General features: G+C 44.5%; 2 protein-coding genes across 4 annotated transcripts in view; one reads left to right on the top strand and one right to left on the bottom strand.

Moving 5' to 3' along the window:
- The window catches only part of LOC119186352 (acetylcholinesterase), a 94701-nt gene that overhangs the window by 6753 nt on the left and 62489 nt on the right, over nt 1-25459 (top strand). The gene's annotated exons all lie outside the window — the stretch shown is intronic.
- Nucleotides 7254-25405, bottom strand: LOC142803956 (uncharacterized). The gene is made up of 5 exons (XM_075890343.1): nt 25285-25405; nt 23962-24062; nt 21661-21723; nt 21505-21579; nt 7254-7440 (listed from the first exon to the last, which is right to left on the bottom strand). Exons 1-5 carry the CDS (start codon nt 25379-25381, stop codon nt 7357-7359), a joined length of 420 nt encoding a protein of 139 aa, XP_075746458.1. The 5' UTR covers nt 25382-25405; the 3' UTR covers nt 7254-7356.

Here is a 25459-nt window from a genome sequence, read left to right as displayed (position 1 = left end):
GTGTTGTACAGAGGCTTACACAAGTTTTCCATTACTTTGTTTTTTATGTAAATATTGTGGAATATATGACTCTTCGAAGTAACATGTTTCAGGATTGCTACTGTGCTCTTTATTTATTTATTTTTTTCTTTTACGGGGGTGTTACGCCTGGTTCAATTGAGTTTTAAAGAACTTTTCAGGAAGACTCACTGATTTGTTGCATAAATTGGACGGAAAACAATTAAGGAACTCTATAATTAGAAGTTTCTTAACGTTATATTGGAGGTCACCTTTTAATAACAAGTTTGATTTTGCACATTTCATAAATGGCTCTCACACGTGAATGTATGGGTGTCCGAAAATGAAGAACTTACCTTTCAGAGGTAAGTTCTCTCACTCATATTACTTACTCTCACTCATATTACTCATATCACTCATATACTTCTCACTCATATTCGTGTCTCAAAGAGTCATTTTATTGACTTGGGTTGTTGAAGACGTTGTACCACCACCGATTTTATAGCAATTTCTTTCACTGTAGGATTGCTACGCTGGACAAATGGCGGCTAGGAATACCGCGACGTTCAGAGTGAACTGTATGCGTGAAAATAAATCAGCGGCCACAATGAAGTAATTGCAACACCCAGGTTTGACTCTTCATTTCCTACAACCGCCTGCTCCATGGCGCATACTTTATTGTGGAGCTGCGCACTTCTTTCATTCCACCGGGGTTGTTTGCCTGGAACTGCATTTAATATCTACGCAACACCGACCACTTCAAAGCAATTTCTATACGAGACACGTAGGTGTAGTCTTTTCTCCCATGCTGCTGCATTGATTACTGTACGTTCATTCGCAGAAACCTATTCGCAGACGTCAACGCTGTCCGTATACCTGTTTGGAGCACAAATGGTCGCATTAATTTCCTAGAGCTGTCTTGCAGTACGTAGCGCGCTGAGGCTGACGATGCACTGAGCATAGCACAATGCCCTAGCAACTGGGCTTTGAATCCCAGTGGCAGTGGCCATCAGTGCTCTACGTTGCCTCTTAGCCGATGCTGGCAACGACGATGTTCTGTAAGGACAGCGAAATTGTAAAAAGCTGTGAAAAGCGACATTGTCAATTTTTAGCTTGAAACCGCACGATCGTTTGAAACACAACTATTGATAAACCCGGGCATTAAAAGATTCTTTTTGATATCGACTGTGTTGCTTAATAAAGTAGGATATATAATTTTATTCTGCGAAAAATTACCGTTATGCTCTAAACACGGCAAATTCATCAACCGTCGGCATCGTATACTACAGAATAATCAATCACAATGCCTCCAGTAAACGTACATGGTTATTGTGCGTTTATTCAAATTTCGGACTATTTTTTGCTCTAACATGTTTTTATTTGGCAGTGCGTAGGTGTATTTTTGTTTTTGTTGTCTAGAAAAGAGGTCATACATTCGCGTGACGTAGTGCCTTGTTCGAGTTAGTATGATAGTAATCAGCATTGCCATCACAAGTTGACATCTGTGAAAGCTCGTTTTCCATTAGGTGGAGTAGGCTTCTCTTCTTTATCGATAAAATACTGGTGGTAGGGACAATCGATGACGTAGATGGGCGTTGATATTTACTAGGTGCTGTAAAAGTGGGCGCTTCAGGGACGGTTGATTGATTGATTGATTTGTGGGGTTTAACGTCCCAAAACCACCATATGATTATGAGAGACGCCGTAGTGGAGGGCTCCGGTAATTTTGACCACCTGGGGTTCTTTAACGTGCGCCCAAATCTGAGCACACGGGCCTACAACATTTCCGCCTCCATCGGAAATGCAGCCGCCGCAGCCGGGAATCGAACCCGCGACCTGCGGGTCAGCAGCCGAGTACCTTAGCCACTAGACCACCGCGGCGGGGCCGCTTCAGGGACGGTGTCCTTCGGTAAACAGATGCGAGTCCAGAAGGCTGTAATTTTCCAAACAAACTAGGTGGCGCCACTTCGGCAGACCGAGAAATGCCATATACACTGTGCTTGGCACGTCGTTCTTCACGAAATAATTGGACTACATCAGTCTAAGAAAACATGCGCTAAACAACGAATATTGTTTAGAGCAGCTTCTTAATAGCGAAATTTTCTGCAGTAGGCTGAACGCCAGAAGTGTAACGAAAGTCGCACGGGGTTCTGTAAAAGACCCCGTCGGTTTTATCGCGCACTTTCCAAGGCGCTTTTGGAACTAACCACTGCAGGTATACACCCGCCCATTTTAAACAAAACAAAACAAAACAAAACAAAAAACCTGACACGGTTAACTATCATTATTCTCTTCGTTTGCTTTGTTCCACTAATAATTGCGTACAGCTTTAGGAGCCCGGCCTGTCGGATGCTTTAGTATGCTGTGCTCGCCTGGTGTGACGCATACAAAAGCCACGCGTTGCGTGACCATATGTAGCATATCGAGGGTGCCCTCGGACAAGAGGTGTCCTTTTTTTTGTTCTTCAAGCACCTCGGTGATAATATCAAGTGCGGTGCACTTTATGGGTGCATTCTATTGTATTTATCTTTTATGCGGCCGTCGATTGGCGTAAAGCAGGAGAAACTAAGTATAGAAACACAAAAAGAAAGAGGAAAGGACATAGAGAAACAGAACGAGAGAAAAAGTCAAGGAAGAAAGCATGAAGTAAAGTAGTGTTACGTAGAAATAACGACACAAAAATAAAGGCAGAATAACTTGAAAAGAGGGGAAAAAAGAGAGGAAGAAGAAAAATAAACCGAGGTGAAAGGTACACCAGACTACTGCGTATTACATTTGAACGAAATGGCGGACTGTTTAGCCGCTGTATACCTGAGAGTACCCCTCATTCCAGCTTTACCTGATACAGCTTATACGCGCCCGCGTTAAAGTTGAGGAATACTTGTTTGCAATGTGATTTAGAGCATCTAAGGCATTGCTAAATTAAACAATGGTGTGTATCTCGCTAGAAGTCAGATACACCAGATTGCACTGTTTAGTTCCACAAGTGAATTATTACCTAAACACAGCTGGATTTAAGGCGCCCCCGTTGTGCACCTTTTGCAACCAAATGGAAACTACTCAATTTTCTTATTCTGGCGTCGCTATTCTTATCAGAGCACAAGATTCCTAGAAGCCCCATGTTAGAAGTTAGGAATAGTAGTAAATGTTGCAGTAATTTTGCCACTTGACGGTACTTCAATAGGTTAATGCCACAGCAATGTATGAACTACTGTGACCACATCCGATCAACAAAGAGATTACCGTGTCAGTCTGCCCTTACTCACTCAGATTATTAGTTTTAATTTGTTGTTATTTGAAATGAATGAAACATACATCCCGTTAATGAAAACTTACATCTCAAGTATGGCGATATTTATATTGAGCTTGTAAATAGTATAAAAATTGTTGGAGTTACATTTTCGAGCAATATGCTTTGGAGTGAACACATTGACAGTGTGCTGAGTCAGTTATTTCGCGTAGTGGGTATGGTGTACAGTGGCAAAACTGTTCTATCATACAAGGTAAAACTCTTCATAAATCACTTTTCTATTCACATCTTACCTATTGTTTCTTGGTATGGGGGACTACAACTTACACGAACTTGCAAAAACTGTACCTCATGCAAAAGAAGTATATCAGAATAATTTTTAACTTGCCGTATCATGCTCACAAAGCAAATTGTTTCAACAGGCTAGAATACTACCCGTACATCGTCTCTACAATTTTAAGTTAGCATTGGCAATCAGGCGTGAATTGAAAGAAAGTCGACATTTTTTGCATGACCTCTCAAAACTGCAGCCAAATATTACATTGTTTGAAACGCGAAATAAAGAAACATGACAAATAAAAAACTTCGAGAACCAGCTACTCCACAGATAAGTTATCCTACATAGTTCCTACGTTACTTAATAAATATGTGATAGCTGGCATAGACTTTTTTACACTGTACATAGATTTAATTGCGCGATGTACACATGTTTAGTTTTTAAGATTTGTTTGCAGTTGCTGTATTATCATGGTTGCAGTTTTTATTTTTGTAATTTGGACTTAATTTTTATATCTTTATTTTTTATTTTTTTGTTGTTATTGTTGTTGACTTCACATTGCTGATTACTTGCCACTGCTGTCGTGCTAAAAGGTAGCTGTGGGCCTTTGTCAAGCTGCCTCTTTTGGAGAGCAGCTTTTACCTGCAGATGTCCTTCATCAAACCATTGATGAAAAATAAACATTATTATTATTATTATTATTATTATTATTATTATTATTATTATTATTATTATTATTATTATTATTATTATTATTATTATTATTAGTAGTAGTAGTAGTAGTAGTAGTAGTAGTTGTAGTAGTAGTAGTAGTATTTCTATCAGGAAACGGAGTTTGTATGACCGCTTGCTCAAAAAACATTTTTGTTCGATGTTTTATCTGTAAACTAACCTTTATGATGGATTTTCTTTCACAATTCATTACTTTAGGCATCCTGCCGGCTGGTTCTTGGCCCACCCCTATGATGTGCTCATCATCGTCATCATCATCATCGTCATCATCATCATCATCATCGTCGTCGTCGTCGTCGTCGTCGTGGTCATCGTCATCATCATCATCGTCGTCATCGTCGTCATCGTCATCATCATCACAATCATCATAATCAACATGAGCATCATAATCATCGTCGTCATCACCGTCATCAGCTCATGGAAGGTTGTCTAGCTCCGCACTTGCTTCAGACATGGCATTCCTACTGGGAAGCCGCCTTACTTTTTTATTTTTTAGCCTTTGTCGTTTCTGATATGCTGCCCGTTGACGAAACCCAGGCCCTTTGAAAAACAGTTGTTGGTGCCTTTGAAAGCACGGACACGTGCGCGACCGCTGCGAGCAGTTCTGACTTATTTTCAAGCTCTATAGAACTCCGTCACTGAAAAGCGACGTCAACCGTCATCCTTCTTACGAACGCGACAGACGACACTCGGTCAGGAAGCGTCGTGCGTGTGGTACGCACGATTGTGTGCTCGCGTCGTTTCATTTCGACGCGATGAACCTCGAAAAGGCCTCGCAGAGGCCATATTCGCTGACTGGAGATGAAAGGATGCATTGTGTTTCCAGCGAATGATACACAAGCTCATAATTGCGAGTCGCGACGAGTCACGGCAATTTGAAACGTCGCTTGCGTTCTGTGCACTGACGGCTTTGAAGCGGTCATTTTTAACTTCCCATCCTTGAGATTGTCTTTCCTTTGTAAGTTGAGCATTGAAGTCAGGTTGGCGAAGTGCCATTATGGATCGTCATTAGAAAGAATACGTCTAGTTGTGTCACGTTCGTTCGCATGAACATCATGAATTCAGGTTCTTGATAAGGGCAAGGTTGTGTCATTCTGTATCTGAGGGTTCTTTTCATGAAATGAAGCTGTTTTTTTATATTGTATTGGTCCTTACAGCCAGCGGATGTCAACATAGGTTCATAATTCTTGTATTTCTTATGTATGGTTTACTCAGAGGATTAAGAAAACTACAAATTCATATACACGGGCTCTTTTGAGAATGCATGGTGTCATATCTTCCAAATTGAAGAAAAAAGAAACAGGAGAGAAAGGAATGGCAAGGCCAGTGTAGAACGACCGGTAGGCTGCCCTGCACTGGAGAAAGGGGTGAGGGAGTTTGAAAGATGGAGAAAAAAAGAGAGGAGAGAAAACACTGACAAAAAGGCACACACCTTTTCAGACCCAGCAAACTAACAACGGAGACGCTTCTTCGCGTTCATCTGTACCTGTGAATACGTTTCGTGCTTCATTTGTGCGGGAAAAATGTGGGGCACGTTTTGATCTGCTGGTAGTTCTGCGCGTGACCTTCCAATTTGTTGCTATCGCGTTCATTGTTTCATATTTGCGGCAAAGCAGTGACTTTTTAGGGACGAAGCTCCTTGAAGCGGCACCCGCTCGCCCGTCGTAGTAATCGTAGTCGTAGCGGGTAACAGTCTTACGTTTTGACCTGCAAGGTGGCGCCATGGGAGATTTCTCCTGTGCGTTGTTGAGCAATAAAAAATTTGAAGCGTGCGCGTTAACTAAAAGCGGAATTTTCCTGTCTCTCATTCTCCATTAGCAGCCATTGGCATGTACATTGAACACTATCTGACAAGAAAGGGTTGCTATGTTATACTCACTGGGCGTAACCTCCTTGGTTTTAAAAAGGTTTAGTGAGCGTTGAGCCGCAGTGCCATGAATACAGTGAACTAGTATATACATGAACTCGAGGTGGTTAAAGGTGGGAAGTATATACGAAGCGCAAGCCGTAAGAAAGTAAAAGCCGAATTCTCCTGTGTTTCATTCTCCATTAGCAGCCATTGGTATGTACATTGAGCGCTATCTGACAAGAAAGGGTTGCTACGGTATACTCGCTGGGCGCAACCTCCTTGGTTTTAGAAAGGTTTAGCGATCGTTGGGCCGCAGTGCCATGAATGCAGTGAACTAGTATATGCAATGAACTCGAGGTGGTTAAAGGTGGGAAGTAGACACGAAGCGCAAGCCGTAAGAAAGTGTGCACGTGCCTCCTGTTGTTCAGTCCTTGGAATGTACACTGGACGGTGGTGCTTTTATATGTGAAATATATGAAAAGATGCGAGATGGTGGTACTTAAAACCGTAAAAACCGTAACCGTACAAGTAATTAGGTGAAAGAAAGAATTGATGTCCTCCGTGCGAGGTGCCCAATGTACTTTGAGATCTACAAAGACAAGTGGCCCAGATAATTTGTGTGGAAGGATGAAATTTGATTTCACTTGCGAAAGAAACAACGAAGTTGCCAAGAGCGCGACAGCAACACCCTAGCAGATGAACGTTTGCAGCGGATGTGCAGTCCACGCACCCACGAAGTAAATATTGTCTGGTTGATTAAACGAAGCTGGTTCATTCTAAACTTACCGCAATAGTACGTAAATTGAGTCGTTTGGCGTTTCGGTTTCGATTTCACTGACTAAGTAAAGCGGTTTCGTTATAGCGTGAATATTCCGACAGGTCGCTTTGGAGAAATCATATATTAGCAATCAGCTCTCCTTAGGAAGTAATTCTCCTCTGTCTCCTCTCACGAAAATGGTAATGAATCTAGTCTTTATATCTGCTGCCGTAATTAATCGTTTTATTACCATAAATGTGTCTGCCACCACTATTAAGGCAGTGCAAATAAATAAACAAATAAATAAATGAGTAAATAAAATTCCACACAATAACGTACAAGTAAGGAGGCCCCAGCAAACGAGAAAATCATATATCCAAGCTGTGTTTCATGTAAATGTTTCATTTCAATTTGAACAACTCATAAAATCGTGCCATGAGAATTAAGTTGTTTTTTCGACAAGCACCAAAGAAGTGCTTAGGATCGATATATGATCAGCCAGAGATAAAATTCTTCAGCCACTTTACTCCTTCGAGCATTTGGTTGACGTCCTTCGGCACGAAGCGCCGGGCACACGTCTGTAAATAGAAGCAGAGTTTCTTAAAAGGTACATGGTTTTCACCAAAAGTTTGTATTGCGTTAAATTGTAAGACTGTAAACCACAGAGCCATATTTAGTACAATAAAATGCAATTCAGCTAAAGCAGAGGCGCCTAATGCTGGGAGGGTAGAAAATATAGCACCCATTAGAGCTGCTGCAAGTACTCTAACATTAAATATTTTTAAGAGAGTGAAAAACGCTTCGAGAACGCTTAACCTTACGCTATATTTCCTGTGTACAATTCTGGCTCGCACCCTATTCTAAATTTTCATACGTGCACATTTTTTTCGATAACAGACAATGACGGCTTTATTACTATTTCAGCGACAGTTGCTTCCTAAACCTTTTGCCTTAAGTGTTGTGAAACATACCAATCAATCACGTCACCTTGACCATCAATTCCTGTCAGCCAGGACCACTGGACGCGGCAGAATTCATTTGGGAAGTTGCATGGAAGACACATTTTAGAGCAATGCACGAGGCATCGCATTCTCAAGCACGAGTTCAGTATGCAGTTGTGCTCTGTTGACGCTGTCTGGTCAAGATGCATGATGTACTTTGCAGCATGATGTACCTTTTTAGGGACTCGCCATGTATAAACCTTTTCGTGTCAGGAATGAAACAGAAGATCTAACACAGCGTTGGTTACGCTTCCAATTTGCAATAGGGGGCGTAGCACTCACTTTGTACACATGTGTAACTGCATCTATGTCAATGTTATATCTCCTTGGAGCCTCCTGCGCCGAAAAAAAGAAAACTTGTCTCATTGAAATACGGCTGATATTTGTGAATGAATGTTTTATTTTGTAGTATGGGTATAGTTGATTTGCTGAGGCTCTAAGTAATGAACTTCATTACAGTGCATAAATTAAAATATTACGTTACCCTGGTATATACATGGAGAAATAATAAAATAAGTAAACAAGCATAAACACAAACATAAGGGAAAAAGAAAAAGAAAAAATATCGCGTTAATTATTGACATGTAATCGCAGTCATAATCACAAATTGTTCCCCGCATCCACTTGACTATTCAAGGGAACTTAACGTCAATTTTCACTTCCACTTATATCATATAAAACCACAGTGATGCACACAGGAAGGCATTGCACCTATAAAACATACGTCCTCACAATGAACAAAATGGCGCGAGAGCTCCAGTCAGTTTGGGTAATCTGTACAATCTTATCCGGCAGGTATATAGTATAACAGAATGTCATTCGACAGCCACGGTAGCAATCACATGTCTCTTCTCAGCGAGAATTGCCACGCACAGCTCTGTCTTTCGTATATACGAACATAAGAAGTATCCTGCCCAAACGTGACTCACTTTCACACATAACAGATACCACTGACTGCAATTTTATAGTTCTAACCAAAACTTGGCTAAATTCATCCATTTCCAACACCGAACTACAGTGCTGTTTCCCTGATTTTGTAATTTTTCGGCGCGACCGAGAAAATAAACGTGGTGGTGGTGTCATGATGGCCGCCCATAACAGTATTCAGTGCTCCATAGTTGATGTACCCTCTCCCTTAGAAATTTTTTTTTGTGCATTGCCAAGCGTCTAATCCACCTGTTGTAATCGGAGTGTGTTACCGCCCACCTGAAGCCGATACGTCTTTCGCAAAACATTTCCATGATGCCATTTATTCTGTCACAACTTCAATTCCAAACGCCCCACTTATTTTATTTGGTGACTTCAATTTCTCCGGAATAACATGGTCAAATGTAGCACTAACTGCATCAAAACACAACGCTGAAAGTGACTTCTTAAACTCTTGTTTAACATTCGGCTTATCACAACTTATCTCTAAACCTACTCGACAAACAGAACACTCCTCCAACATTCTAGTACTATTGCTTACGTCTCACCCTGATAATTTTAGTACAGTGTCATATTTATCTGCCATTAGCGATCACTCTGTTTTTCAGACAACCTTTCAGTGCTACTTACCTAATCCCAAGAAAATTAAGAGAACAATCACATTATACGATAAGGGCAACTACAGAGCTATAAACGATGAACTAACAGCTTTCTCTGAATCCTTTCTAACCGATTTTTTATGCGCACTGTCGAAACAAACTGGCACCTATATAAAACCAAACTACAGCACCTGATAAACGTTCACGTTCCCACCGTCACCCCAACCATAAGGTCAACACCCCTATGGTTCAACGCCTCACTAAAACGTCTTAAAAATAAAAAAAGCACCAGTTCCGCTCCGCTAAGCATTCAGACACCCAGTACGCGTGGGTCGAATACAATGCAACCGAAAGCTTTTTGATTCTCTCGCAGCTAAATCCAAGCGTTCTTTCTATTCTTCTACCTTACCTGATATGCTCCGGAAAAATCCTAAGCAATTTTGGAAAACAATTAACCCATCATCTATTACCCCTTCATCAAACATTACACTACGCAACGAACAAAATGTTTCAATTCCTGAACACTACACTTCGCATGTATTAAATGAAACCTTCTGCTCTGTATTCACCATAGAACCTGACGGTGACCTTCCCCATGCCCTTCCTGTATGCCACCCGATCATGTCGAAAATCGTATTTCATGCCAATGGTATTTCCAAGATAATCGACTCGTTAAAGCTTACTTCATCAATGGGTATAGATGACATTAACACAAAAATATTGAAGAACACCGAAATTGTAACAAGTGTGATTTCATCTAAGATTTTTTAGCAATCACTCTCATCTGGAGTGGTGCCCCAAGACTGGAAGGTAGGCAAGGTCATTCCAATCCCAAAGAAAGGTAACTCGTATTCACCCAAAAACTATCCTCCCATTTCGCTCACAAGTGTATGCTCTAAAATAATGGAACACGCAATCTATTCCCACATAGTCCACTTTCTCGCACCTCTTCATTTCTTTTATAAAAACCAACATGGCTTTCAGAAAGGTGTTTCGTGTGACACTCAACTAGCTCTGTTTACTAATGACATTAGCTCTAGCATTGGTGTAAATATACCAGTAGACGCGCTCTTTTTAGACTTCGAAAAAGCTTTTGACAAAGTTCCTCATAAACGCTTGTTCTTAAAACTTTCTTGTCTCAACCTTGACCCCTTAGTTCTCAATTGGATTTGCGACTTTTTAACTAACCGCCAGCAGTTCGTTTACGCAAATAATCTTTCTTCGTCTTTACGCCCCGTCATTTCAGGCGTGCCTCAAGGCACGGTTCTAGGCCCTTTGCTTTTTCTCATATATATTAACGACTTGCCGAATAATATTTCTTCTAACATCAGACTTTTCGCCGATGATTGTGTCTTTTATCGCCCAATTAACAACGCATCAGATGTTCATGAACTTCAATCTGACCTTCATAAATTGAAATCTGGTGTACAACGTGGTTAATGTCCCTTAACGCAAACAAAACGTCACTAGTTTCTTTCCATCGCCGACAGTGCTACCCATCTCCAGCATACTTCATTAACAACACTCAAATATCATGCGTAACTACATACAAGTATCTGGGTGTCCATTTTTCTTCTGATTTAACATGGTCCCTTCACATAACGCACATTACTAACGAAGCAAACCATGATCTTAGCTGTCTGCGCCGAAACCTTCATCTAGCCCCAACCCCTGTCAAACTACTCGCTTATCAGACACTAATCAGACCAAAACTTGAATACGCATGCGCTGTTTGGGACCCTCATCAGAGTAACAATACTAAAACACTTGAAACAGTGCAAAGCCGGGCAGCAAGATTCATCTTTTCAGATTATTCATATCAGTCAAGCGTAACCGAACTTAAATCTCGTGCTAACCTCGCTACCCTTTCATCACGCCGCTGTATAGCTCGTCTGTGCCTGTATTTCAAGTTTTATCATGGATCGCCTGGTACTCCCACCATCAAGCCAGCCCATCGTCATTCACACCGCATCAATCACAGGAAAGCTGTTTACCCGCCAAGAGCTCACACCACTGCGCACCTTTCATCCTTCTTTGTCAAGACCGCACAAGATTGGAATGGCCTTCCTCCTCACGTTGCGCACCACTCCAGTATCATCAACTTCAAGGCAGCGATCGAGTATCTACTCCTTTAACCGATTGTAATAGCCCACCCCTCATGTAAAACCCCTTCATTGGGGCCTTTGAGGTACGGTAAATAAATAAATAAATAACTAAATAAATAAATAATTATAGGCAGTGGCTTTAGCCATCCCAAGTCATAGTTTCATTCCCGCCACTGAAGCTCCTAGGCCATCTTCTACTGTGCTATCCAATATTTCGGTTTAATGGGTTACATGCCTTAACAAACATGGAAACTGACCGAAGGCGGCGTTGGTGCTGTCGGCGTCAACAGAACGGGATGATTCCAAAAAATCATCATGACATCGCATATCAAGGAGCCACGTGACGACTTCATCCAATGAAATCATCGCTCGGTGAAAGGTGGGCCGATCACGGAGGCAATTCTAAACAATGTGAGATGCACAAAAGCTTGCAATGCCTTTGATCCCGGAGGCAATGTCTCGCAATGTAAAGGACAGAGCGCTTTAGGAGGAGGATGAATAGGTCGCCTGCAAAAAGCACTGCTTTCACCTTCTCGTCACCCTAGTTGGAATGAATTTAGAAGATCATTTCATGCTTTGTTGTGAAGAACCTTGAAGGCACCTAAATGGCCTAGATGTTAAGTCTTAGAGTACTTTCGTGACATCCTTGAATCCGTGACCACCTTGTTTACCTTGACATTGCATATTGTACTTGCCTTATGCTTCTTCGCCACACCTTCCGCTGTGACCAGCATGGTATCCGCTCGAGAATAACACGTGTTAGTTTGAATAGAACTTGGCAGCAATAGACTTACAACAACAAAACATAAAAGCGGGTTTCTTGGTAAGGATGCATAGTATAAAGTTAGCGCGCACCACATGAAAGCACAGTCAAGAGTTCGCGAGGCCAAGGCAGACAAACAAATAGCTTTTATTCCATCAGAATGTTAATAGGGGAAAGTGTGCATGTGCTTTCTTATAGAATAAAAACCACGTAGTCTGCGCGGGTCTCTGCGAACTGTTTTGTTGTGTCGTCGTGTGGTATGGGGAATTTCCGCACCTGCCGACAAATAACATTTTATGTACAAGTGAAAGGTTCTTTTCATTGCCACCTTCAATAATAAATATCGCGTACTATACACGCAAGGTGTGTGAATACTTTAGGTTTTTGGCCAGAAGTTTTCAAAACGATGATCTAATTATAAGTGAAGCCGTAGTGAGGGATTCGCGTTGACATATATAACAGCATTAGGTGATTGAAACAATGAAATTAACATTAGTTTTGCCATTATTAGCAATGTTTCATAATAACACATATTTAGGGGCAAAACTACTAAGGGTCGTTGATTGATTGATATGTGGGGTTTAACGTCTCAAAACCACCATATGATTATGAGAGACGCCATAGTGGAGGGCTCCGGAAATTTCGACCACCTGGGGTTCTTTAACGTGCACCCAAATCTGAGCACACGGGCCTGCAACATTTCCGCCTCCATCAGAAATGCAGCCGCTGCAGCCGGTATTTGAACCCCCGACCTGCGGGTGAGCAGCCGAGTACCTTAGCCACTGGACCACCGCGGTGGGGCCTAAGGGTCGTTCTCTCCTCTGCAGTAGTAGTGTTAGTTCTACTAGTAGTATTATGCAGCCAGCTCTAGATTATGAATCGCTCACTAGATGACGTTGTGTGTATATGTACTTGTAAATATGATTACAAGACGGTGATAGTTGTTTCCGTATAACTATCAATTTCGTATAGTTCACTGACGGACAGGCAGACAGAGAGACGGACAGACGGATGGACAGACGCTTCGCCCCACTCTTCACCATTCACTGCTTTGATATGCTGTGAATATTTTTACACTCGCATCGACGGCTCCATCATTCCTTCGTGCAGGTGGCTCGACCCAATGCATCTGGCACCCAACGGACATTGCCGTCGCTACCGAAGAGGATGGACGTCATCCTGTTTGGACTCTTGGTAATAATCGAGCGTACCTGTCTGGTCTCTGAATAGCCTACTGCGCGGCGAGGGAACACACCCATCTCACAGTCTACGTTGGAGGACAAGGGCTGGAGATCGGGGTAGCTGGGAACACGGGACCAAGACAAGTCCAAGGTCGAGACGGTGGATGTCGTGAAGAAGGAAATTTCTGATTGCGATGAAGAGAAAATGAACCAGGACGTGTCCGATTTTAACGAGAACGTGGCCAGGGATGACAAGAACGAGAACACCATGGACGTTTTGTGCGCAACAGAGGATGGAGAAGCTAGCATCTTGCCTAGCTGAAGAGGCCTTGGCCATGCATGCTGACTTAAGTGACGACTTGGACGCGGGCGGTGAGGAAAACAACCAAGTTGGTACAGCGAAGAGTAGGAATGCGGATACGCCAAAATATGCTGTGGGTGCCGGAGCCAAGGCGTCGCCCACGAAAAGACCAGACACCGCGACCGCGATGGAGGACATGCTTGATGTTGTAAAGAGGGTCATTACGCGACGGAGGAAGAAGGCCTGCGCGACGTCAGAGACTACAGCACATGCAACCATGGAAAGTGAGTGCCTCTACAGCTTGTGGGTAAGGGGTCTCACTGTCGTAATTCTGAGAATTCATAACGATCTCATCGACAATGGCGAGAGATTGCCCGCCAAGATGGAGTGTGTTAAGTAGTAGTATGTTGTTTCACTAATAAAACTCCGACGAGCACGGACGGCATTGAATATATATTCGTATAAATCCATCTATTGGCCCGGCCAGAGGTTGGGGACTTTTGGGCTGTGCACTTCCGGGAGAATCGCCTCCGTTCCGTCCTTCTACTAATAGACCTCCTGTTTGAGTTTGTATCGGCGGCTCTTTCATTCGTTTGGGCAAGCGGTTGAAAACCTACACATATTGGAACCTGCTTGAATTTGTGTTTTAAACTGCCTTGAATTGATCTTCTCAAGCACCGATGTTGTAGAACTTCGCATTTACACACACACACACACACACACACACACACACACACACACACACACACACACACACACACACACACACACACACACACACACACACACACACACACACACATATATATATATATATATATATATATATATATATATATATATATATATTTATATATATGTACGATCTCTGCCAGCCTTCCACTTTCAAAACACTGCACATTAAAAGACCACAGCTTTAATGACATCAGGGTTACACTACTAGAAAACCACTTTCGAACAATCAGAGAACGGGAACAACGGGAATCTTATTTTATCTACAAATTTAACACGATAAAATACGGAATAAATGAACACCCAGGCACTCTGTCAGTGTTACGACTGCTAAAAGACGCAAACGCTTCTGTCTAATCAGTCCGGTTTCATTACGACAATAATATTACCCGCTAACAAAGCTTTTGGCCGATGCATCTGACAACATAGAAATGATTTGTCTCATCGAGCACAGGCGGAACGCACAGATAAGTGGTCCCGGATGTCATACGGTTTCCCCTCCTCCCTTTTTCTTTTCTTTTTTTTCTTCTTCTTTAAGTTTTAACGCACATTCTGTTGCTTCATTGACAAGGAGCTCACAGCTAGGTGGTGTCGTTAACATTTCCATACATGCGCGCATGTCTTCCCAGTGAGCCGCAACTGTGTGGTGACTGTACCGGATGTCGTACAGTCTCTCCCCCCCGCCCTCCCTGTTCTTCTTCTTTTTTTTCCTTCTTTAATTTGTAACGCAGATTCTGTTCCTTCACTGACAAGAGCCATTGCATATAATGAATATCGATGGCGGTGCCTCAATCACCGGCTTTTTCATTCCTCCCGACGCCACCAGCACGCACTCGAAGCACTCAAGCCCTCCCCGTTAACTTGTCCTAAACTTCAAAGACGAACGAGCCGCCAGCGGACTACACGGAAAGGTGAAATACAAGAACGGCGGCTCACTGCCCACTTGGGGAAGAGTGGGTGCGGGGGAGGTATAGTTGACAATGATGACGTTGCTCCTTTACCTCTGCCCTACTCTGTTGAGATTCTGCCCCTTTCTAATTATGCCGTGTCGGTCTTGCGTCTTCTCCTAGATTTTCTATATTTTATTTAATGTTTGTCCTCCCGTTTCGCTGTTTCTTCTTCCCCCCTCTCTCTCTCTTTTCTTTCTTTTTTCTTTTTTTACTTTTCTTTTGACCCCTTCCCTCCTGTCTCGACAGTCTATAAGAAGACACGGAACATGTGTAAATAGTATTATGCCTTGAAAAAGACGGGGTTCCCGTCGAAACGTCGGCACAATAAACAGTTGTTATGTGAAAGCGCATCTACTTCCATATTTATAACCTTGCGGCAACCGAAGTTATTCTTCTGCATATAAGCCTTAATTATATATATTAAAATAGAGGTGTTGTACGTCGAGAAAGGTTCAGACGTAGCTTGGCAAAATGTCCTTTATCAGGCAGGTCTGGCTAATGGCGAGCGGCGTGCGCGAGCTACTACTGCAGCCACAGATGATCATCGTCTTCTTCGTTGCCAGCAGAGCGTCCGTTACTCAGATTCATTAATTCATTACAATTACTCCCCGCGAAATAAGGAGCCATCCAGGCGACCTATGGACAAGTAAACACGGGAGGGTCGTAGCAGGGCTTAAGTCTCGAGACGTGGACAATTTCCTGGCCACGACGACGTTGGTCAGAAGATGGTTCCAGTGGCTCGATGAGGTAATTCACCGGTGACGTTTTTTGTAGCACACGATATGGGCCGTGATACTTGGGGACCAACTTGGTAGAAAGGCCAGGTGTAGCAGAGGGAACATGCAGCCAGACGAGTGAACCTGGATCGTAGGAAGTGGTGTTATTTGATGCGTCATGGTGGTGCTTTTGGCGTCCTTGGTCTTGGGTTGTGAATGCTCTTGCCAGTTGGCGGCATTCCTCAGCGTATGTAGCGGCTTGAGACAAAGTCGTGGACTCTGAGGAGTCAGGTTTGTACGAAAGAATGGTGTCCATAGTGCAAGAAGGTTCGCGTCCGTAAAGGAGGAAAAAAGGAGAGAACCCAGTAGTGCTTTGAATGGCGGTATTATAAGCGAACGTGATAAACGGGAGCACTCGGTCCCAATTGGAGTGGTCTGACGAAATATACATAGACAGCATGTCACCAAGGGTGCGGTTGAAGCGCTCTGTCATTCCATTGGTCTGGGGATGATAGGCGCTTGTAGTGCGGTGAACGACGTGGCACTCACGCAGCAATGCTGTGATGACGTCTGACAAGAATACGCGACCACGATCGCTCAGTAACTCCCGAGGTGCTCCATGACGTAATACGATGTTGTGAAGAACGAAAGTCGCAACGTCTTTTGCTGTAGGCGAGGGAAGGGATGAAGTTTCGGCATACCGCGTGAGATGGTCGACGGCAACTATGATCCAGCGGTTACCGTCAGCAGTGTTGGGAAGGGGACCATAGATATCGATGCCGACGCGGTCGAATGGTCGGGATGGGCATGGTAAGGGTAGCAAGGTACCGCTGGGGTGACAAGGGGGAGTTTTTCGTCTCTGGCACGTCGAGCAGGCCCGAACGTATTGTCGTATAAAACGGTACATGCCACGCCAGTAATATCGGAGACGTATGCGAGAATAAGTCTTCAGGAAACCTGCGTGGCCACATTGGGGGTCGTCAAGAAACGTGGAACAAATTTCGGATCGCAGATGACGTGGAATCACGAGTAGCCACTGACGTCCACCGGGTGCGTAGTTGCGTCGGTACAGCACGTCGTCGCGAGTGGCGAAGTGCTCCACTTGCCGACGCAACGTGCGAGAAGGGGGGGAAGCCGTCCGCCCAGCCAGGATGTCTAGAATTGAAGCAACCCAAGGGTCCTTGCGTTGCTCAGATGGCATGTCGGCGATGGTGACGGCAGTGGCATCACAGGCTATACTTTCGCAGCAGTCAGGGTCAGGGGGTAGAGGTGAACGGGATAGGGTGTCTGCGTCCGAATGGTTCCGGCCGGAGCGATAGACTACGCGAATATTATATTCTTGGAGGCGTAATGCCCATCGGGCGAGGCGACCGCTTGGATCCTTCAATGACGACAACCAGCAGAGAGCGTGGTGGTCAGTCACGACGTCAAAAGAGCGCCCGTACACGTAAGGTCGAAATTTTTCTATCGCCCAAATAATGGCGAGGCATTCCTTTTCAGTGACAGAATAGTTGCTTTCGGCTTTGCTAAGAGTTCGGCTTGCGTAGGCAACCACGTACTCTTGGAAGCCGTCTTTCTTCTGTGCAAGAATAGCACCTAGCCCGACACCACTAGCGTCGGTGTGGATCTCTGTGGGTGCCGATGGGTCGTAGTGTCGCAGAATAGGCGGCGACGTGAGGAGGTGGCGCAGTTCATTGAAAGAGTCATCACAGGTGGCAGACCAGGCTGAAAGGTCTCTGGAGCCGGCGAGGAGCTTGGTCAAAGGACCGATGATCGTCGCGAAATTGCGGACGAAGCGCCGGAAGTAAAAGCAAAGGCCTATAAAGCTTCGGAGCTCTTTCATGGTGGTCGGTTTGGGAAACGCTGAAACGGCTGTAACTTTGGCAGGGTCAGGAAGAATGCCGTCTTTTGAAACCACGTGGCCAAGGATCGTAAGCTTTCGGGCGGCGAAATTGCACTTCTTCAGATTCAGTTGCAGCCCCGCGGCAGAAATACACGCGAGGACTTTCTCGAGGCGGGTTAAATGGGTTGCAAAATCAGTTGAAAAGACGACAATATCATCTAAATAACAAAGGCAAACGTTCCATTTGAGGCCTCGAAGGATAGAGTCCATCATCCGCTCGAAAGTAGCTGGCGCGTTGCAGAGGCCGAAGGGCATCACTGTGAATTCGTAAAGCCCGTCGGGCGTGATGAAAGCTGTTTTCTCGCGATCGGCCTCTGCCATGGATACCTGCCAGTATCCAGAGCGGAGATCTAAGGAAGAGAAAAATTCCGCTCCCTGTAGGCAGTCCAAGGCATCGTCAATGCATGGCAGCGGATAGACATCCTTGCGCATGATTCGGTTGAGATGCCGGTAGTCCACGCAAAACCTGATGGATCCGTCCTTCTTCTTCACCAACACAACTGGAGAGGCCCAGGGACTGCTTGACGGTTCGATTATGCCACGTGTCAGCATGTCGTCAACCTGTTCATTGATGGCACGGCGTTCGGTAGTTGACACACGATATGGACGCTGCCGTAATGGCGTTTCTTGACCGGTATCTATACGGTGTACAACAGATGACGCTCGACCTAAGGAAGGCTGATTGTGGTCAAACGAGGCTCGAAAACGCTGTAGGAGCTTGATCAGCTGTGTCTGCTGCCCAGGCGTGAGGTTACAATCGATGGACTTGCGGAATACATCCATAGGTTCATTAGCGTCAGTTGCGGGTGTAATGGCACAAGTCGGTAGAAATGGCTTGTCTGGATAGATCGGGTCTTCGAAAATACAATTTAAGTTCTCGAGGCTTCCCAGACACTCACCGCGTAGCAGGGTGTACGGGCAAGCAGAAACGTTGCACGCATAAAGTACCGCCGAACCATTGGAAAAGTTGATGACGGCAAACGGGAGGACGATGGTTCGGTGTTGCACACTAGCTATAGTTGGTTGGAACAGGAGCGTCGAGTTAGTGGCAGCAGGGGAAAACACAGGCACTAGGACGGCGGACAACGGCGCGATGCGGACGTCAGCTGCGGCAAACACTTTCGAGGGACTGTGGTGGTCGATATCAAGGCACGGATTCGTCAACGTGAGTTCAGCACGAGCGCAGTCGACGAGGGCCTGATGGGTAGAAAGGAAATTCCATCCTAGTATCACGTCGTAAGATGAACGTGGGAGAACAACAAAGTTGACGGCGTACCAAACATCTTGAATAAGAACGCGTGCTCTGCACTGAGCTGTCGGCGCGATGAAATGGGAGGTGGCTGTACGCAGAGCAAGATTCGTAAGCGGCGTTGTAACTTTTCTCAAATCGCGACACAGTTTTTCACTAATTACAGAAACGACGGCGCCTGTGTCGACAAGTGCACGTACAGCAACACCTTCTACTAGCACATCAATTTCGTTGGACGGACAAAGAGGAGGTCTTAGAAAGTTCGACGACGACGCAGTTCTTGCCTCCGGAACTGCGGCTGTCAGTTTTCCTCTCGAGCGGGGCTCGTGCGCCGAAGCATCGGGGAGACAGATCGGCGACGGGGTGGTAATGACCGGCGAGAATCGACGGGGCGTCGTGGGGACAATGAGTCGGTGATAGGAGAAGATGGTCGCTGGGGATTCTGGGCAGCCTGGTAATTTGCAGAATTCCCATGGTCTGGAGGCTGGAAGTTGCGACGGCGACAGTAGCGTGCTATATGTCCCACGAAACCGCATGCGAAACAGATGGGTCGATTATCCAAGGTGCGCCATGGGTTAACGACAGAAGGTGCAGGGGGCGAAACGGGATGGGGTGCCATGTATGTAAGCAGCGTCGTAGGGTAGGAGGACCGGGTGCCCCGGTAAGCGCCAGAGACAGGTGGGGCTGGGGGTCTAGCAACGACGGCAGCGTAGGTCAGCGGCATAGGGACAGGTGGCGATGGAGGCAGTGCTTGCGTGACCTGTGTCTCAATGACCTGGCGTAGACGTGGGTCTAACGAGGTCACTGGCGCGGATGCTTCAGCCACAAGAGAAAGCTGACGCGCAACTTCCTCACGAATGAATTGTTTGATTTGGGGGAGTAAGACGGTGTGATCAGCAGCGACGTCGTGTACGAGGGCGGAAACTTCAGCCGTATCTTCTGCGGCCCTGCGCGTCGAGACACGCTGCTTACGCAACTCGTCGTACTCCTGACAGAGGTGGACAACATCGGTGACGGTCTGTGGATTCCTAGCGACGAGCATCTGGAAGGTGTCGTCGTCAACTCCTCTGATGATGTGCTTGATTTTGTCGCGTTCGGTTAGAGATTCATCGACGCGCTTGCAAAGGGACAAGACATCTTCAATGTAACTCGTAAAGGTCTCGTCCCTGCGCTGGACTCGACTACGGAGACGCTGTTCCGCGCGAAGCCGGCGCACGGCGGGACGGCCGAAGACCGCGGAGATGGTGGTCTTGAAGGCGGACCAGTTGGTAATTTCGCCTTGGTGGTTCTTGAACCAGAGGCTGGCCACATCAGCGAGGTAAAAGCGCACGTTTGTGAGCTGGGCGCAGGCGTTCCACTTGTTGGAAGCGCTTACGATTTCGTACTCGACGAGCCAGTCCTCGACGTCTTGTTCATCGTTGCCGCGAAAAATTGGTGGGTCGCGTTGCCGAGGCGCGCCAGTACAGTAGACTGTCGTTGGTGAGGCAGCTTGAGAAGGGCCAGGAGCAGTCATTGTGAACGGTGAGGGTAGCGTCCGATTGCGAAGTTCCAGGTTGATGGGAACCCCGGCTCCTCCACCACTTAAAATAGAGGTGTTGTACGTCGAGAAAGGTTCAGACGTAGCTTGGCAAAATGTCCTTTATCAGGCAGGTCTGGCTAATGGCGAGCGGCGTGCGCGAGCTACTACTGCAGCCACCGATCATCATCGTCTTCTTCGTTGCCAGCAGAGCGTCCGTTACTCAGATTCATTAATTATTACAATATATATATATATATATATATATATATATATATATCGTAGAAGATATTGCGCAGGTAGTTTTTATGGTAACCATCAGCGACAAGTGTCAGTTGCGATAAGTGTTCACTTTCCAGCTTGCTTTGTTACGTTGTGCACTACACCAACATTCACAAGACTCGCACAACAAAACGCGTCAATATATGGTCCTACAACGTATGGGGTGTTACATGAAGTGTGTAGCAGAGAGCTAATCAATTTTCGGCTTTGTGCAGGTGCAGGCACAAAGAACTTCAAGTTCAAATTTAGACGTTTTGAGTTTAGGCATTCGGAAAGCTAATCATCTATAGAAACACTTAAGTGCCGCAAGACGTACCGAGAACTCCTGTACGGTCGTCCTAGGTCAATTTGTTTCAGCGCAAATGCAATAACTCAAGGTATTGAAGTGCTTCATGTGATTAGGATGAATGAACTTACCGGGTCGATTGTAATCCAAGTACGGGCCATTTTGTGCATACAGTCGACCACTGCGTCCTCAAAAGTCCTCGATGCCTGAATTCGAATGGAAAAAAAGCACAACTTTATTACCAAGAACGACTGCATTGAAAAGCGCATGATATATTGTTTACGAACATTGCTTCTGTCTTCGGCAACGATGTAGCACACTCGCCAGGATGCGCACAGCTTGTCAACTTTCTGTAAAGAAAATTTCTTTGTTATTCGTATTTCTATCTCCGCAACGTCCCATCTTCGGAGAGACAATTATGGGTTGTGCCCCATACGAGGCACTCGCAAAGCGTAGTGTATCTTAATTACTACGTGAAAGTAAATGTCAATATTTCCTCCAAGCTCCGCCAAAAGATAACTAAATCTGTCCCCGTCAGGACAAACATAATTCTCGACTACTTTCAGTATGTCTGAAGAGAGAGGTTTCTGAAAAGATATATTGTTAAAAAGGGAGTAGTGGCAGCTCTTACAATACACGTAAGATGGTGGTCTCATAGCTCATACAGTTAATCATAGCCAAAGAGAGAGAGAGAGAGGAATATTCTAACAAGCCACAACTTTGCCGCAAAGGCGAAGCAATGAACGCAATAGCATTTAATTGGAAAGTCACGCGCAGAATGGAAAGCAGATCAAAACTTACCCCGCATTTCTCACGCATAGATTACGCACGAAACGTACTCGCATGTACAGATGCATGCAAATAAGTGTCTCAGTTGTTACTTCGCTGTGTATGAAAAGCGCGTGCTTTTCGCAAACGGAGACTGCAGTGATTTCAGCCACCTTTGTGTATCCGGTAACTACAACAGAATTGTTCCGGGTAAACCCGAGGTCAGCAAAGGCGCACGATTCTGCCTACCAGGAGATTTACATGCAGATTTACACGCGAGATTTACATGCAGAACAGTTTACATGCAGATACGGGGCCAATTTTTTAAAAAGACTTTCTTGGCAACCTTCGCCGCAAAGTTTCTGTTCTGTTCTGTTGTGTTCTGTTCTGGCCTGCCTGCCTGCCTGCCTGCCTGCCTGCCTGCCTGCCTGCCTGCCAGTTTGTCCGCGGTAACGATAACTCAAGCGGCACCAAACAATTCCTTAAACGGCCAACCCCATCCGCATCGCCCACCAATATTGCTCAAGTGTCAGCGTTCATACTCGTGGGATTGTCAATCAAAAAGCATTTATTGCGCATTAATGAGGCACCATAACAACACGTGGATGTTTTGTATGTGTGTTTTTGTACTAGAGAAGGGAAACACAAGGAATTCTGCGGACCGTAGCGTTTATCACGCTGCGCTGACAGTGCAAAGCGAGGCTCAAAAAGGCAAGTGTTTCCAACGCTCTGCTAAGACGACATGGTGGTGTCACTTGCCCGGTGCTTTGCATTCTACTCCTTATTGCCTGCGAAACAGGCGCGCATCTGTCTCCGCGGGCGCGGACGCCTTCCTTCGTTTTTAAAGATAACTACCAGATGGCACTCATGTATAACAAGCCTCGATGCGCTCGTTTGCCTTCGCTGCGCGCATCGAGACTCTCTATCGCAACGCGTCCAGAATAGAATCAACTGATTTTCTTTCGCAGAACATAAAAAAAAGACGTTTTGTTCCCGCTCTCCACACGCAAGACTATCGTATTTCGGTGACATTTGCAGTGAAACATGCAGGTGTGGGGCGAATTGTTTTTCTCTCTAAAATTTATCTATCATTCCATTTTCATTTCGTTCGTTATAAGTACTTCGTGGCCACAGTCCGCCGCCGTCGCTTTTTAGCCATATTTCACACTAAATGTAGCTTTCTTATTTTTCAGTGAATCAGCGCACAACTTCTTTGCGCGTTGCCCTCGTGATAGACATTCATTGCACTAAGTGTCTTTTTTTTCATGTTGACGCAATAGCGTTAAACACCTTGTTCTCCCAATATTTAGCTGTTGATGTAAGTGCCGGAGATATTAGTTGTGAGAAAAAAAACTTGTTCCTAATCAAAAATTTGAGAATAATGTAAGTCAAATAAATAAAAATAAATAATAAAAATGCTCGTGTCCGACTGAGATTGGAACGGAGGCCTTTTGCATGCTGCAAGTGTTGTCTGGTTGGTTGACCTTTATGAAACTGGCGAGACCTGCAATACATGATCGGCCATAAACGGCTGGGAGGTGCCTTGATGTATAAATGAATTTGTTGATAATCTTGAGTTCTTTAGTGATATATATTTTTCGAAATTATTCAGTACCCTAACTAACAGAAAGAAAAAAGTTAATAATAAGAAAGGATTAACGTTGAAGAATACGATTGATATAGAAAATACTAGCATTAAATTTGAGCTTTTTGAAAGCGAGTCACATTGCAAAAACGCAATTGCAGCGACTTTGTACTGTATGTACACTTAATGGCTGTATAAATTTGAACTGCGAGGGAAAGAAACTGGTACTACGTACATTTATTATTGCTGGTTTGACGTTCAGTCTGATAATGTCCTTTTTGCACGCCAGAAGCATATCTGTTGCCGCCCTCATCGCCTTCGCCATATTTAATGGATCTGTGAGCGAAATAAAAAAAAACATGGTTTAGTCGCAATTTTTCAACTTCAAGATTACTTTGCACAATCAAGTGCATCTTGAATAATCGTTTTTAGCTTATTGTGGTTCACACATCGCAACCACACGAACACATTGCATGTCCAGTACATTGAAGCGCATGTTCGCAATGACGCATTCTGGAATGAGTGTTAAGACTAAAACTTAAGGATCAGCATCTTCGATGGGGCCGTCTTATTGACGCATTCGATGGTACCAATTTGCTGCAGTGTTTTTATGGGCAATTGGCACAATTGCTCCAGCACCTTTTTTCATATTAATAATGCAACCCTTGGCTTTAGTTGCGCAAAATTTCTGTCGAGAAAAGTCGCATTACACGTGAATTGCACATGGCTGTTAGGAAGTCTACGTCTCAGCGTGGTCTGTCATAGACATCCGCCTAAAACAGATGAACGCAATGTTATTCCTGTCAACAACAACAAACAACAACAAGAACAACAACAACAACGAAAAGAGGAAAATGAGACACATATACGTGCTCACTGAAGTTTCTAGATGCATAATAATTGTGAAACATTCCCTAAGAAGAATCCATATCTGGCCGTTAGCAAGCACACCGAAACATCGCTCCTCGTTGCGAAACGCACTTGGTCTGTGCCAATTTGTAAGCCATAGAGTATCACGCATGTCCTTCGTTGAAGTACAGCCTAGAAACTCTTTGAAAGTGGCGATGGTCTAGTGTCACCTCGTGGCTGCTTTGTTTTTATATTGAAAAAGGCAAACCCATCTTAATGAGTGACCTACATGCATAAAAGGTAAAAAAAGTTTTTCGGATTGTGCCTTCGACGTGGTATAGCTAAAATAAAATACTAAAGTAAGATTTATTTCCCAATAATTAGGTATGCAGAAGGCTTTGGTAAGAACAATAAGAAATGGGAATTAAATGCAGTTACATCACTGTACTGCTCGGCAGACGCTAAATGAATCAACAAATTACATCATTTGCTATAACAACGAAAAAAGTTTACTACCAGACATTTTAATAATTACCTTTCAATTTATTTGTGGAATGGGTTTTTTTTTTCATAAGTAATGTTTTGTGGTTCGTCACGCCGATCCTTATATGTTGTTCACAATATTCCTAAACGTAACAATGACACTTTCATATTGCTATACCATCGTGATTTAGTTGCTTCCTGTTGAAAAAATGAACCACGTACTCACTGAGGCCGTTTCCACACCAGCGCATTTTTTGAACATTAAGAGCCGCAGATGTGAAACGTAAGAGGCAGGCGCACAGGAACTGTTGAAATATCCACATCTTTAATGAAAACTGGTGCGCTGCTTCAGGTTGCCCTCCTTTTAAATTTATAAAGAATCACTTTCCACTTACCCAGCA

The sequence above is a fragment of the Rhipicephalus microplus genome, chromosome 3, assembly GCF_043290135.1.
Source record: "Rhipicephalus microplus isolate Deutch F79 chromosome 3, USDA_Rmic, whole genome shotgun sequence".
Taxonomy (NCBI): domain Eukaryota; kingdom Metazoa; phylum Arthropoda; class Arachnida; order Ixodida; family Ixodidae; genus Rhipicephalus; species Rhipicephalus microplus.
The sequence above is the reverse complement of the archived record's forward strand: the minus strand, read 5'-3'. Positions and strand labels throughout refer to the sequence as shown.